Source organism: Poecilia reticulata, linkage group LG20, assembly GCF_000633615.1.
Source record: "Poecilia reticulata strain Guanapo linkage group LG20, Guppy_female_1.0+MT, whole genome shotgun sequence".
In the NCBI taxonomy this organism is placed as follows: Eukaryota; Metazoa; Chordata; class Actinopteri; order Cyprinodontiformes; family Poeciliidae; genus Poecilia; species Poecilia reticulata.
The window spans coordinates 6,952,735-6,966,484 of NC_024350.1; the positions used below are offsets into that span (position 1 = coordinate 6,952,735).

Consider the following 13,750-nt stretch of genomic DNA (forward strand, 5'->3'; position numbering starts at 1 on the left):
TTGGCCAATTTAACAAACAGTAGAGTGACTGTGCTCACATTCAGAGTACGATACTAAATCCCTGTGGATGGTGATGTTCTGGGTATGTGTCTGATGCTGCTGTGGGTGCTTAGAGGAGAGGTAAGGTAGCTGGAACCCTCTGGAGGAAACTTTATGTGAACGTTGAAAGAGCTGTAAACTGTTTTCTACATCCCTGCAGTACAACATCTCCCCTCTCTCTGGAGAAGTTCCTAAGAGTCGGAGTTTGGAAAGGAAGCAGCCAGAACCCATCGTCCTCACCAAGTGGAGGCACAGCACCTACGTCTTGGACCTCAACGACAAGGTAACGGGTGGAGGGGTCGCAAAGGGTCAGAATCTGAGAACTGCTGCTGTTTTCACATCAGACGTTTAGACTCTGAGTTCAGTTTTCTCATTTTACAGCCTGTTTGAAATTATTAGGAGAAGTGAAGATGAATGACATATTGCACTAAAGAACAAGATGTTTGGCTTTTTAATAACACCAAGTAAAGATGGCGGAATGGTGATCATGTGTAGTGTGCTGACGTTTAAAAACACTGCGTTATGTCTCAATAAGGGATTCACCGATCCATGTCTTTTCACTTCTGATACCGATATCTGCATCTGGCTATCTATCGATACAGATTTTATATTTGTACCAATGTATGCAGGTATGTTCAAAAACACAACTTGAGTCAAGTATAAGTTTAGAAAAGAAAGTTGGAAGAACAGGAAGTCCAGTTAACAGGATAAACACACAGTGTAAACAAATATGCAACTTTAAGAGTTCCAAGTTGACTGCTGGTATTTTGTGAATCCAGAACAGATCCCCAGGAAGGATGAGATTTATTTATTTCCAAATTAAAAAAACGATGCTTTTATTTTTATTTTTTTTCTGTTTTATAATATTTCTCTGTTTTCTGCTGGATGATGTTTTAATTTTGTTGAAAATTTGTTGTCAATAAAGGTTAAAGAAAATAAAAATCAGCACAAATTAAGAATACTGGTTCCTGTAGCAGCAATTAGTTAAGGTATAAATAAAGCAGATTAGAGTAAACAAACATTTCTCCCCTAGAGGGTAAACTGTAGCCTTGGCTGCTAATATTCAGTCCTTCGTTTTCTACTACTGATGGCGGTTGGTCATTGAGTGTGATGAAGCTAAGCTTGGTAATCTCTTTAGCTTTCATGTTGTGTTTGGAATGACTCCAGACAGGATTCCTGACGGCTCCTTCCTGTCTGTGTGCCACCTGGTTAAATAGATCATCAGGTTCTTTATGATGGTGGTTCTTTAAATGTTTAAGTTAGTTGTGCTACTGGTTGCGTTCAGCCTGTTATTAACGGCTCATTCATTCTAATTCAGTGTTTTCAGAACAAATGAAAGTGCAGGATGCATTCAGGCTCTGCAGCAAACATGACTGAGTTGCTTAATAAATCCTTGCGCAGAAGAAAAGAACATTATCTCTCTCTTACTTCACATTGTTTCATTTAAAACCGTAACCTTCCTTTTCTTTACCCTGAATAACAACAAGTCCTGATTGTCCTCCAGGTTTTCTCGTCCTCACTAACCTCACACCATTCTGTCTTCTAGTCGGTTGCTAGTTTTCTAGCCTCTCATCATGATGTGCCTTGTGTTGGTAGGAGTGTGCTTCGGCGCCCAAGCAGAGCTCTCCAGACTCTGACTCCTGCCCATCATCTCCTAAACACCCTTCAACCGTTAGTATCCCCGTTCTCATAGCACACTGCATCTGCCCTCACTGCATCTGCCCTCACTGCATCTGCCCTCACTGCATCTGCCCTCACTGCATCTGCCCTCACTGCATCCGCTTTCACCTCACCGGCTTTCACTGCATACACTCTCACTGCTCACGTCTCCTCTACTGCATGTCACATCTCTAATTGCATCCAGGCTAACATCATCTCTTAATCGCTTAATGGCTGCTTCTACTCCAAGAAACTATAGACGGTGAGAAGTTCTGTGTGAAAAGAGAAACGCTTACAGTGCCCCCTACATTACTTCTGCTTCTGATATGTTGTCACACTTTTTATTATCAAGAAAAAGATAACCTGAGTAAATGCAAACAGTTTTCATTTACTTAAAAGAAAAGGTTTTCCAGAATAGCTTGGCTTTGTGAGAAAGTAAACTTTACGGACAGATCCCGATTGATCCTGTTATTAAACAATGCAGTCAAGTTCAGTTAATTATTCAAATTGGATCAAATGTTTTTAGTGGTGCTCTGGTTTCAGTTTTCAGAGGACCTGGCTCAGTGTGAACGACCGTTCGCCACAACCAACAGGGGATTTGAGAAGACGGCATATACACACTAAACAGAAACAAACACTGAACAAGGAGTGCTTTCTGTGTTGAGGAAAAATTCAGACACTATTCTGTCTTCTTTTGTGACCTAATGGTTGAATCGTTGATGCCCTCTTAAAGTAGTTCTGGTTTGTCACATGCTGTTTGGAAGCTTCACTGATTCTCTGTGTCGTAAATAATGACTCTCACTGTCCTTCACTGGAGTCCAAAACTCAGATTTTTTTTTCTTTTCCAGACTGATAGATGTCAGTGACTCAACTTTAACAAATTACCCCATAATTTTAAAAACTGCTGTTTGTATTTCCTCAGGTTATGGTGGATCACTATAGTGTGGAAAATAGAAACCAGTTTTAACAAAGACTTTCTGTTTCTGTTGGGTGAACTATATTAAGTGTCAGCACCAAAACTAAAACTTCAAAGTTTAAAAAATACAATATTTATATGACAGATATAACTGTACATTTTGCTATTGAGTCCAAAATGTACATTTAGTCCTTCTTTTTGATCAGATCTCTAACTCAGCCTAATGCTGCTCTCACAGCTAACGCAGCTATAAATACTGCCACCTGCTGGTAGAAATCAGATATGACATGCCTCGCCACCAGATTGAAACCCTGCATGCTTTTGCTTTGAGCTTGTAAAGCGTCAGGACATTTATCTGGTGTTGACCAGATAAATGTCAACACCAGAACTGTTTCTGTTTGTTCCTCTTCAGCCCTCGGAGAAGTGTGGAGTCCTTAATGTCACCAAAATCACAGAGAATGGAAAGAAGCTCAGGTTGGACACAAATGTTTGTTTCCCAGAAAAGTATTCAAAAGTTTTACTCCCTTAGAACTTTCTGATATTCTGTCATGCTACAACACACATTTGTATGGACTGTGTTGGGGATTTCATGTGATATGTGGGGAAACGTGGAAGAATAGACCAAAGCTGATTATAAGGCCTGATTATCATCCTGAAACAGCCCGGACAGGCGGTGACAGCATCATGTTAAGTTTTGTGGTTGTGGCATGACAGAATGCAGCAGAGTTCAGCGGGTGTGAATGCTATTGCAGGGCAGAGTACTGTACTGTGTTGTTGTTTTGTCTGACAGGAAGAACTGGACATCTTCCTGGACCGTGCTGCAGGGTTCTTCCCTCCTGTTTGCCAAGGGCCAGGGCGCCAGCACCAGCTGGGTACGTAACCGTCAGCTCACCTCAGCGGCTCCGTGGCCGTTCGTCTCTGTGACGATGCTCTCTTGGTTCTCTCTGAGTAATCACCTGTCTTTTGAGCCGTCTGTTGCTGTGCAGTGTCGTCTGTTCATGCCTCTCTTCTCCTCTCCTCTCTGAAGTCGTACTACCGCAGCGGCTCCATCCCGGAGCTGCTCCTCACTCTCCTTAGCAGCTGGAAGCGCTCGGTCAAGCCCCGCCCCGCCGTCTCCTATGTGACGGCTGTTGCCGTATGTCCCTCCCACCCCCATCTCAGCATGAATTAGCGCCTCCTTGTGTCCCCCTTAGTGTGTCATGGCCCCCCTCCCTAAAATGGATTAATTTGTTTGTTTGAGGCCCTTGGCTTTATCTCGTTTGACTGTGATTACCCTAATGCATTAATACAAAGTGAAAGAGCCCTACAAGGCATGCAACACCTGTCTAACCTTAGTGTGAAGCGCAGTGGCTCTTAATGGCATCTATAAAGTGTTTCCACATGTGATGGGACCAACATCCTGTATGGTTCATGCAAAAAATACACACATCCTTCAACTGATGCTCTTTTGAAGCAGCTTTTGATTCAGTTTCAGCTTTCGGTTCTCTTGAGTGTTCAAGTGATGAATTTGAGATTTTCCTCGAGATTGCCGATTTGTGCAAAACAAATCAGTGCAACTACAAAATAAGAGACTACAAAGGAATCCAAAGCTCTTTATATTGCAGTATTAGTCAGGAGTATTCTCCCAGTCTGGGTTTGCACTGATCGATCTGCTCCAATTTTCTTGATTTTGGGCGACTATCCAACAAGTACATGAAAAACCAATCTTGTCCACTGATCTTATCTACCCTGAAAATCAGTCACTGTTCCCTATTGCTCTATGAGAGAGGATGGACTGACAGACCCCCCCACCAGCTCATATCAACATGTTTAACAATAGTCACCCCAATGTTGCCAACTTAGCAATTTTGTTACTATATTTAGCAACTTTTCAGACCCTCTAGCTGAATAAGATTAGAAAATTGAAGATGTATTTTGACCGTAAAAGGTCAAAATACACGGTCTTATTGGCCGTGTAACATGACACAAAAAGGTCTTATTGTGTTGTTATGAATAGCTCCACACAGCAGTCAAAACCTTCAGGTGTCTCCTGCAAAGATTAAGCAGAAGATGGAATACGTTTGAATTAAAGTATGTCACGGCCTAGCCAAAGTCTGGTAAATCAGTGGGATCTCCAACAGAGAATTGTGGACAGGATGTTCTTAAAATCTGATCTGGAACCGTTGAAGGCAGACCAATGCTGTCAAGTCAAAAAGTGAGATTGTGCTCAACCAGAGCAGACTGAGAGCTGAAACCGAGTCAGAAGGTTCTTCTATACAGCATCAGATAAAGGGAAGCAAGTTAATTAATACGACTTTTTTTATGTTCATATTTTTATTCTTTTAATGAGATTTGGTTGTTTTTTGTAAATTGCACTGGATAACTGTCACATTGTTTGTTTAGGTGGTTTATCTTAATCTCATCTATTTGAAGCATATAAACCTGGTATTTGAACAGCAGTGTTTGCTCTTAAAAGCCACTTCACCCGGTCACTAAAGCTCACTGGTCATGCTTTGGTTCACGAGTTACTGGAATAAAGCAGAGAAAAACACCTGTAGAGGTTTTTTCTCTTGGCTTCTGGTGTCATGTTTAGTAAATGGTTCCTGCAGATGGAGACCAACAGTTGGCTTGATACTCAGTGCTTTGGAAAAGTATTCACACCGCTCAGACTTTTCACATTTTGTCACCTTTTCACAACAATATGTATTCAAAGTGGTGCATCATTGAGAAGTAGAAGGAAGGCGATGCATGAAATTAAAGCTTTTTGCCATAAGGACTATGAAAATGCCAAAAACATTTTTTTTTAAATTTTAGTATATTTTTTTATCTGCTCACCAACAAACTATCCATCCATTTTCTTGCACCCTTGTCCCTTAGTGGGGTTGGGAAGGTTGCTGGTGCCTATTTCCAGCTAACGTTCAGGGCGAGAGGCGGGGTCACCCTGGACAGGTGGCCAGTCTGTTGCAGGGACAGACTGGTGACAAACTAAACAGGAAATAATTCAGTGAAACAAGTAGTCTTATTTTGAAGGACAATGATCTGAAATGATGTAGTCATGTAGAACCAAAACATAGACAGGTTCACCTTAGTAAAAGGAATGTTGAATATTTGTGGCCTATGTAAACAAAAAAATATATTCTAATCAACAAAACCTGGATTTATGGAAGTCTTTCTTCAGCAACACCAAAAAAAACAATAGTTACATTTAACTGAGTTTAATTACAATTTAACTTTGATACGATCATATCTGCTCTCTAAGTAAAATTAGACATTGTGCTTCTACTTACTATTAAGTTTAACAAAAACCAAGTAGCCTGATTATTAAAAAAATAATACTTTGTGTTGTACATAACATTTCATCTTACAAAGTCTTCAATGTGGTCAAATGTATACCATTCTTGTATCAATAAATATAACGACACATTTTATTTCTGACATGCTTTCACAGAAATCTCAAAGTTTTACAATCAAAACATTCTTATAAAACAGCAGCAGCAACAACAAACAAGGATAATCTAATACCACAGAATTATGGTCAGCGTGCAGAAAAAAAATCAGTCCAAGGGCTGCAAATGGCCCCTGGGCTTCAGTTTGGAAACCCCTGACTCAGAAGTTTCAGACAAAAGGACTGGGAATAAAATATGTGGCGCACTTTTCAGATTTGCAAGTGCTAAAAGAAAATTAAAGCCATTTTCCTCCCAGTTCACAATGTGCTCTACTTTGTGTTGGTCGTATAACAAATAATCCCAATAATACCTATTAGTTTTTCCTTGGAAGGTGACAAAATGTAAAAATGTTCTTGGGCTGGGAATGGATTTGCAAGGCAGTGCAGCAGTGTAGAGCATGATGTATGCTAACAAACACTAACTACATGTGGAAGACAGTCCAATGGTAAAATCACAACAGAAAATTGGTCTAATTTGTGAGCCAAATTATTAAATGCGTGGTGTTGTAGATTTTTTTCCCCTTTAACAATAAATGTGAATGTGAGATATGGAGGGAAAAGTTGCTTTGTTTGTCAGGTAATGCAATGGTTTATGATGTGCTTTTGCTTTCTGTGGAATGTTGAGCAGAAACTATACCCTGAGGAGCTGCATCCCATCTTGGACCCAAACTTTCCCCTCATCCCGTTTCTTTGCCTCTAACTGGACTAAATCCTGCCGGAAACGCCAACACGTTCTGTCATATTCTGGCTCATTCTGTATCCCAACTTTCTATTCCAGAAATTTGGCAGCAACCAGTCCAAGCCCGAGTTCACGGTTGATCTGCGTGGAGCATCGGTGGAGTGGGCTTCCAAGGAGAAATCGAGCAAGAAACACGTCATTGAGGTATCCGTAGCAGGACCCGCCAGATTCCACTTTCTCGTTTGTGTCTGAAATCCAGCTTTGACGTGCGACGGTTTCCCTCTTTCAGCTGAAGACCCGTCAGGGCATGGAGCTGCTGATCCAGTCCGAGATCGACAGCGTCATCAACGACTGGTACCGGGCCCTCATGGAGACCATCAACACTCATGTAAGTGCTACTCATACCTGAATCTAGGTTTCAGTCGCAGTGAACACCAGCTCAAATAAAAACTGATGTCTCCTGTGGGCCAGGCGTGGGAGTCTGATGAAGCCATTGAGGAAGACATGCCCGAGTCTCCGGGAGCTGAGAAACAGGACAAAGAGAAGGACCATCGGGACTCCAAGAAGAACAGAGGTGAGTCGAACTGAAAGGCCCAGCAGCAAGGTCGGACAAAAGTTGACCAGTTGATGTCCGTTTTCACACCCACCGTTCAAAGTCCACAGGACATACACAGTGTACATTATGTTGTTTGTCATACCGTATGTGTGGTTTACAGCAGTATAGGAAGCAGCGATCATGGCAGAGAGGAGCTACTATTGCGAGTTCACAAGTTCCTAGGAAGAAATAATGATTAATGAGCTGCAATATCTCCTTTTTCAATGTTATTGGAAAAAAAAAATTGCCAATGAAACATGCATCAGAACAGAACCAAGGTGGGAAGAGTTTGATGTTTTGGTCCAACAGTACAGAATCTATACAGCATCATGGCCTCTGACTATTCTTCCTCAAAACTATCCATCCAACTCTCTGGCTGAAAAACCAGCTTTTTGGAAGTTGAGTACTTGGGACTTTTTTTCTGCATAAACAAACACCCCCACAAAATTCTGATCAATCACACAGAGGGGGGCAGAAAAGTTCTTGTGACAAGAAGAGGTGGACCATGTGTGGCAGAGAACAAAATTTAAAAAAATTTGTCACATAACTGTGACGGCAAGAACCGATCAAAATCGGTTCTTGCCGTAGTTTGGCTCCTCCCAGAGCCCTTAAGACCAGTGGGATTGTCCCATCGTCTGAACCTGCAGAGCAGCAGGACAGAAGGCGGGATAAACTCCCCACTGACTGAATATATATGAAAGCAACAGAAAACTTGTTCATGGCACATTTCTTTAAATATTTTGTGCTATTATACTCTTCTTTCTGATGTCAACTGCCCAAATGACAAACTGCTCCTATTGACACCGTGTGTCTCCACCCTCCTATGCCTCCTCAGTGATGAAGAACTCCATCAGTATGGACTCATCAGACCAGAAAAAAACCAGGATGAAGCTGAAGAAGTTCCTGATAAGGCGACCCACCTATCAGGCAGTCAGAGACAAAGGGTACATCAAAGGTGAGCAGCCAGGATGCGTTCTCAGAACCAGCATACTCCACTTCCACCGCTATAAGCTACTGTCTCTCTCTCCACAGACCAGGTGTTTGGCTGCAGTCTGAGCAGTCTGTGTCAGCGGGAGAGCACGTCGGTACCTAACTTCGTCAAGATGTGCATCGACCATGTGGAGAACACAGGTACAGTCAGCCAGGACTAGATCCTTAAACCACGCACACACAGTGCCACCTAGAATTCATCTGACTGTTCCTTAATCTGGCCGCACCACACCTGGAGAGGAAGTGTAACCTGTCTAGGGTGTAGTAATGGACATTTCTTTAATATAACTCAAAACAACAGAATTCAAAACATCTGAGCACTTCTGACCCAGTAAGAATCCATTTTAACCTCTTTTCTTTTCTTTTCCTTTTCTTCTGTTATCCCAGTATGTTGAGTTAAAAAAGCATCTAAAAAACACAACTTCAGTATGAGATATTTGTAACATTTATACAGCATCAGGAAACACACAAAGATCTAGTGGCTTGCTAATATCTAACTTTTTCAAATCTGTTGACTTCACACAAAATGCTCCTGGATGAAGGAGTTTGCCGCTTCTCTGTTTCAGGATGAAAAGCAGATCAGTGTTTGAGTAGGTTCATTATGACTCAGCACATTTTGCTCTTTCTCCCACCTGTGCAGGTCTCAGTGTTGACGGCCTGTACAGAGTGAGTGGGAACCTGGCGGTGATCCAGAAGCTCCGCTTCGCTGTGAATCACGGTAAGGCCTGGTGCGGCTCCACCGGACCTCTGGTGTGTGCTGTGGAGAACCTGCCTGGGATCAGTGGCTTATTGATCGTTTCCTCCTTGTGTCAGATGAGAAGGTGGACCTGAACGACAGTAAGTGGGAGGACATCCACGTCACGACCGGCGCGCTCAAGATGTTCTTCAGAGAGCTTCCTGAGCCTCTCTTCACATACGGCTCCTTCAACGACTTTGTGAACGCCATCAGTAAGTGACTTATAACAGCATTGGATACTCTGAGGGTGGTTTCACACCTCATAGTTCAGTAGATTTAGTTAAATTGGGGACCAAAAATACAACACGAGTTATATTTTCTTCGGCGCATTTTCACCGTCCCTGAATGTTTTCTCTTTACAATCTCAGCTGTCATTGTGTGTTTTTGGATTTTATGTGACTGACAAAGTAGTTCATTATGTTAAGCACATTACCAAGTACAAGTCTGAAAAGTGTGGCTTGGATTAGTTTCCAGGTCCTGAGTCAAAAATTTGTAGAACCACCAGTTAAAGCTGCAGGTCTTCAGAGGAACGTCTACCTGCACATAGAAATATCACTTAGATTGGATGAGAAAAGATTCTGATTTGGGTCTGCACTTTGACTAGGCCACTCTAACACATAAATATGCTTTGATCCAGCTCTTACTGTATGTTTAGGCTGTTAACCTCCACCCCAGTTTAAGTCTCCATCAGCGTTCCCTCCATTCATCCTCCCATCATCTCTGACCAGCTTCCCCAAGAATGATGCGGCTAACACCATGTTGCACAGTGGGGCAGGGGAGAGGTGGCGTGTTCTGGATAATTAATCATTAATTTACACTCAGGTGGATATTATTTGCCAATTAGGTGATTTATGAAGGCGAATGGTAGCAATGGATTTTAATTTTGGGTATTAAACTAAAAGGGGTTGAAAAGGTGCCACATTGTATGGGCAATTTTGAAAATCCTGGATTATTTTGCTTCCACTTCCTTTGTGTTGGTCAGTCAGATAACATTCCAATAAAAAAAGATGGACCATGACTTGAGCAAGGTACTGTAATCATGAAAGAGCTGAACTCGGCACCGTTTATCCTTTTAACGTTTTAGTTGGTAATGTACCCACAAGAGGGCGCTTCTGACCTGTTTTTTTTTTTTTGTTTTGTTTTGTTTTGTCTGTTTGTGTGCTTCAGAATGCTCTGACTATAAGCAGCGAGTGAATTCAGTCAAAGACTTGATCAAGAAGTTGCCAAAACCCAACCATGACACGATGCAGGCCCTGTTCAGACACCTGCGCAGGTAAGCCCCGCCCCCACAGACCACAGCTACACCAGTCGTCAGAAATAAGACGGCTAAACCCCCGCTGCTCCTCCTCTCAGCACACACACACGCTACAGCCGGTGTGTATTCTTAGCCCGGCGCAGCCACCGGCTACATCAGACGCTCACAATGACATTTGCCGCGTCCCAATTTGCATTTATATGACGCTGTGTTTGCTGTAATTCAGCACCTAGGAAGTAGGTGTTTCTCTGTGAAATTTATGGCGTGACATTCAGCGCATGAAGCGGATGTTTACGTACATCGGCAGGCGGATTTAATTTGCCTTTTTTTCCCCCTTCCCTCCCATGAATATGTTATTGTTTTGAGCATCTGCATGCAGGGATGTAGATTCTATTTAAAAAAGGCTATTGTGCTTTAGGCCGCAGCGCTTCGGAGCGTTTGTTTGCCTCCACGCTCCATCTAAAGCCCTGAAGCTGTGTGTGAAGGCAGCCATGTTGTTTTTCTACATAAATCTAAACTAAACTCAAAGAACTGTCAGACAGATTCACCTAAAGCCGCTGGAGACAAATCTTACCTCTATATTTGCTCCCGTTCTCACCATCACTGCATTGGACGTCACATGATTGACCGTGTGCCACACAGGCGTCACTGCTGTGCATCAAGTCGGTTGGTCAGGAGGATGGCACAAGGAATCTGAAAAAGAGACGCAATGTTTTGCTATTAATTGTCAACACTGACAATTACATAACACGGTTCTGGGGTAGCACATTTCACAGGAAGGTAAATTGTTCTAATAAAAAAAATATATATATATATATATATATAGAGAGAGAGAGAGAGAGAGAGAGAGAAAGTTGGAATTGGGTCAGTTATGCTAGCTTGACTGTGTTTTGGTTCAGTTAACCCTAAAAACATGCGACTCACACACCGACTCTCTGTAGAGCAGGCCTTTAAATGAGCCAGTCAAGCAGCGCTGTGTTCACATGACCACTTATTAATGATCCAAAATGGACATCATGCTTTACAACACAATACTGTAACTGTGTTTTCAGATTTTTACTTTTTCGTCTAGGGAAATGTTTTTGTGTTTTCCTCCTGATGCACTTAAACGTAATCATTGCCCTGTCAGCTGGTGGAGTTATCAGTCGGGTGCCATAGCAACGAGCATGAGTGTAGATGAAAGCGGACACATGGATCGAGAAAAAGCAGATTACGGGTGGTTTTGAGTTGATCTACCCTGTTTTACCGACATTATTTTCCTTTCCTGTAGTTTCTCAAAGTTCAATAAACTACAACAACTGGACTAATTACCTCATTTAATAGAACATGGAGATTTTCTTCACAATCATCAAACAGGATGAAATATTTCATAAAGTTTAGGAGCCATGGTTTGTTCAATCTGGACAAGCCATGACTCCTACAATGCCAATTATGCACAATTAAATTATTGACCACTATGAGAGAAATTTGCTTAGTCCTCACATCTTGACAGAAATGACAGAAACCAAAATGTTTGATTGACATCTAGTATATTAAATATCAAAACATTGTCAATTTTGTCAACTTTAATTTAAGCCATATTTTATAGAAATTGAATGAGAAATAATCCATCATTGAATCAGAATGGTTTCATGGACTTAACTGCGTAGTAATGGCGCCTGAAGGTGCTAGCGGTAGCGGCCAATAGGTGACGACCAGCCCAGTGATGCATATGAAAGGCTCCAACTCTCCTCCCTCTGCAGGGTGATCGAGCACGGAGAGGCCAACCGCATGACCACCCAGAGCGTGGCCATCGTGTTCGGACCCACGCTGCTGCGGCCTGAGACTGAGACGGGCAACATCGCTGTCCACATGGTCTACCAGAACCAGATCGTGGAGCTGATCCTGCTGGAGTACGAAGGCGTGTTTGGGAGGTAGAAGAAGCCACAGGAGGAGAAGAAGAGCGTTGCCGGGTTTCCCTAACAGACTTCTGTCCCGTTTCCTGAACGACGCTGTGGACCAAGCAGCTGGGAGGAATAAAAAATAAAAAAGGAAAATAACAGTTTACAAAAGTCTTGCACTTACAAAGAATCTGGGGATGAGTTTAGGAATAAAAATAGATGTATAGATGTTGCCCGTTTTTTTTTTTTCAGTTGCCATTCCTGCTGTGAGGAGCGGGCGGTTGAGAGAAAGCCTTTCAGAGTGTTGCCGTGGTGACGTGTGGGCCGTCTGTGCGAGTCGATGAATTTTGAGTGTTTACACTGGATCTTTCGTGGTCAGTCTTTGGAATCAGAAACGGCCACTCCGCTTTGAACTCCGGGTGGGAGGGGATCAGGAAGGACCTGGCATCATGTCCGCCTTTCATAACCGGGTCGGTTCTGTGTGAGGGACTCGTTCTATCCGCTTTTTAACAGTGTTAGCCATAAACTCTGCGGCCTCCTCCCGGAGGACCTTCGCGTAACGGAGCGGATCTCCTCGTCATTAAGCTAGCGTGGCAGCAGACGCTGTATGGATGCCCTCCAACACGTTGCCGAGCGTTTGTACAGAGCGTTGTTGTAAAAAAGAAGAAAAAAAAATAGTGTCCCTGTAACTGAGGTGTGTATGCTTTGAAGGTAAACCAGTGGAAGATTATGAATTTAAATATATTAAAAAAAGCATCAATTGTGGATGGAAAAGTGCTGATGGACTGGTAGTTCTGTGTGTGTGAGGTGTTTGTGCATGGTCAGCTGCACACTTTGAATGTAATTTTCCGGCTAACTGCTGTTTGTGAATTGCTATGTCTAATAAAACAGACAAACTAAATGTGGAGGTGTGTTTCTCAGGTGGATCCAAAGTGAAGCTGGTTGTTGGTATCAAGCTTAAAGTCTTTATAATTAGTGGAATCGGATTATATGTCCTTTTGTTGATTAACCGATACGCAAACGTGAAACCAATTTTATCCATCAATCTAATTTTCCTCTGCAGTTCTGAAAATCAGCCACAGCCTTTGTGGCTGACTGCACATGTGCAGTGGAGCCCACCAGGTCTGCCCTGCACATGTGCAGTTAAAAATTGTCACCCAACTGTTGCCAATTAAGCCACTTTATTGCTATTTTTAGCAACTTTTCAGACTTAAGAAACTGGTATCTGTGTGTTAATCATTTTAAAGATTGGTGATTGGTCATAAATTGCAATTGGTGCAGCCCTACTTATCATATCACCTCTACTCTTATTATAAATGGACTGATAACAGTAGAAATGTTAGAGTATTTTGAAAACTGTACATGTATATCATGTTCTTAAAGAGAAATTCGAGTTTTGCCAAAATATCAGCAGCTTTCCTCACAGATCAGAAATGGATGCAAATGTCTGATGGGTTTCATCAGTGAGTTCGACAGCAGCAGCAGAGAGAAGGTGAGGAAGTGTTTAACCCCCAGTCAGCTCTGCAGCTCTCTCTCTCTCTCTCACTCTCACTCTCTCTCTCTTTCTCTCTCTCTCT

The 13,750-nt window shown here is 42.4% G+C and overlaps 1 protein-coding gene and 1 long non-coding RNA gene across 3 annotated transcripts in view; one reads left to right on the plus strand and one right to left on the minus strand.

Moving 5' to 3' along the window:
* Positions 1-13,074, plus strand: part of arhgap12b (Rho GTPase activating protein 12b) — a 59,178-nt gene extending 46,104 nt beyond the window's left edge. Inside the window, exons 6-18 of one of the 2 annotated variants that reach the window (XM_008438433.2) lie at positions 200-322; positions 1,636-1,710; positions 3,027-3,088; positions 3,405-3,486; positions 6,817-6,921; positions 7,007-7,105; positions 7,189-7,291; positions 8,148-8,267; positions 8,345-8,443; positions 8,943-9,020; positions 9,116-9,250; positions 10,206-10,311; positions 12,036-13,074. In XM_008438433.2, the coding sequence (XP_008436655.1) occupies positions 200-322; positions 1,636-1,710; positions 3,027-3,088; positions 3,405-3,486; positions 6,817-6,921; positions 7,007-7,105; positions 7,189-7,291; positions 8,148-8,267; positions 8,345-8,443; positions 8,943-9,020; positions 9,116-9,250; positions 10,206-10,311; positions 12,036-12,210 (1,362 nt within the window). In that variant the 3' untranslated portion in view covers positions 12,211-13,074. The remainder of the gene's footprint in view (positions 1-199; positions 323-1,635; positions 1,711-3,026; positions 3,089-3,404; positions 3,487-6,816; positions 6,922-7,006; positions 7,106-7,188; positions 7,292-8,147; positions 8,268-8,344; positions 8,444-8,942; positions 9,021-9,115; positions 9,251-10,205; positions 10,312-12,035) is intronic. The other variant, XM_008438434.2, reaches the window with a different exon arrangement.
* Positions 9,042-12,029, minus strand: LOC103482335 (uncharacterized). The gene is made up of 3 exons (XR_536436.1): positions 11,936-12,029; positions 10,868-10,986; positions 9,042-9,129 (listed from the first exon to the last, which is right to left on the minus strand). It is a non-coding gene; the product is annotated as an uncharacterized LOC103482335 (long non-coding RNA).
* Positions 13,075-13,750: the final 676 nt, after the last annotated feature.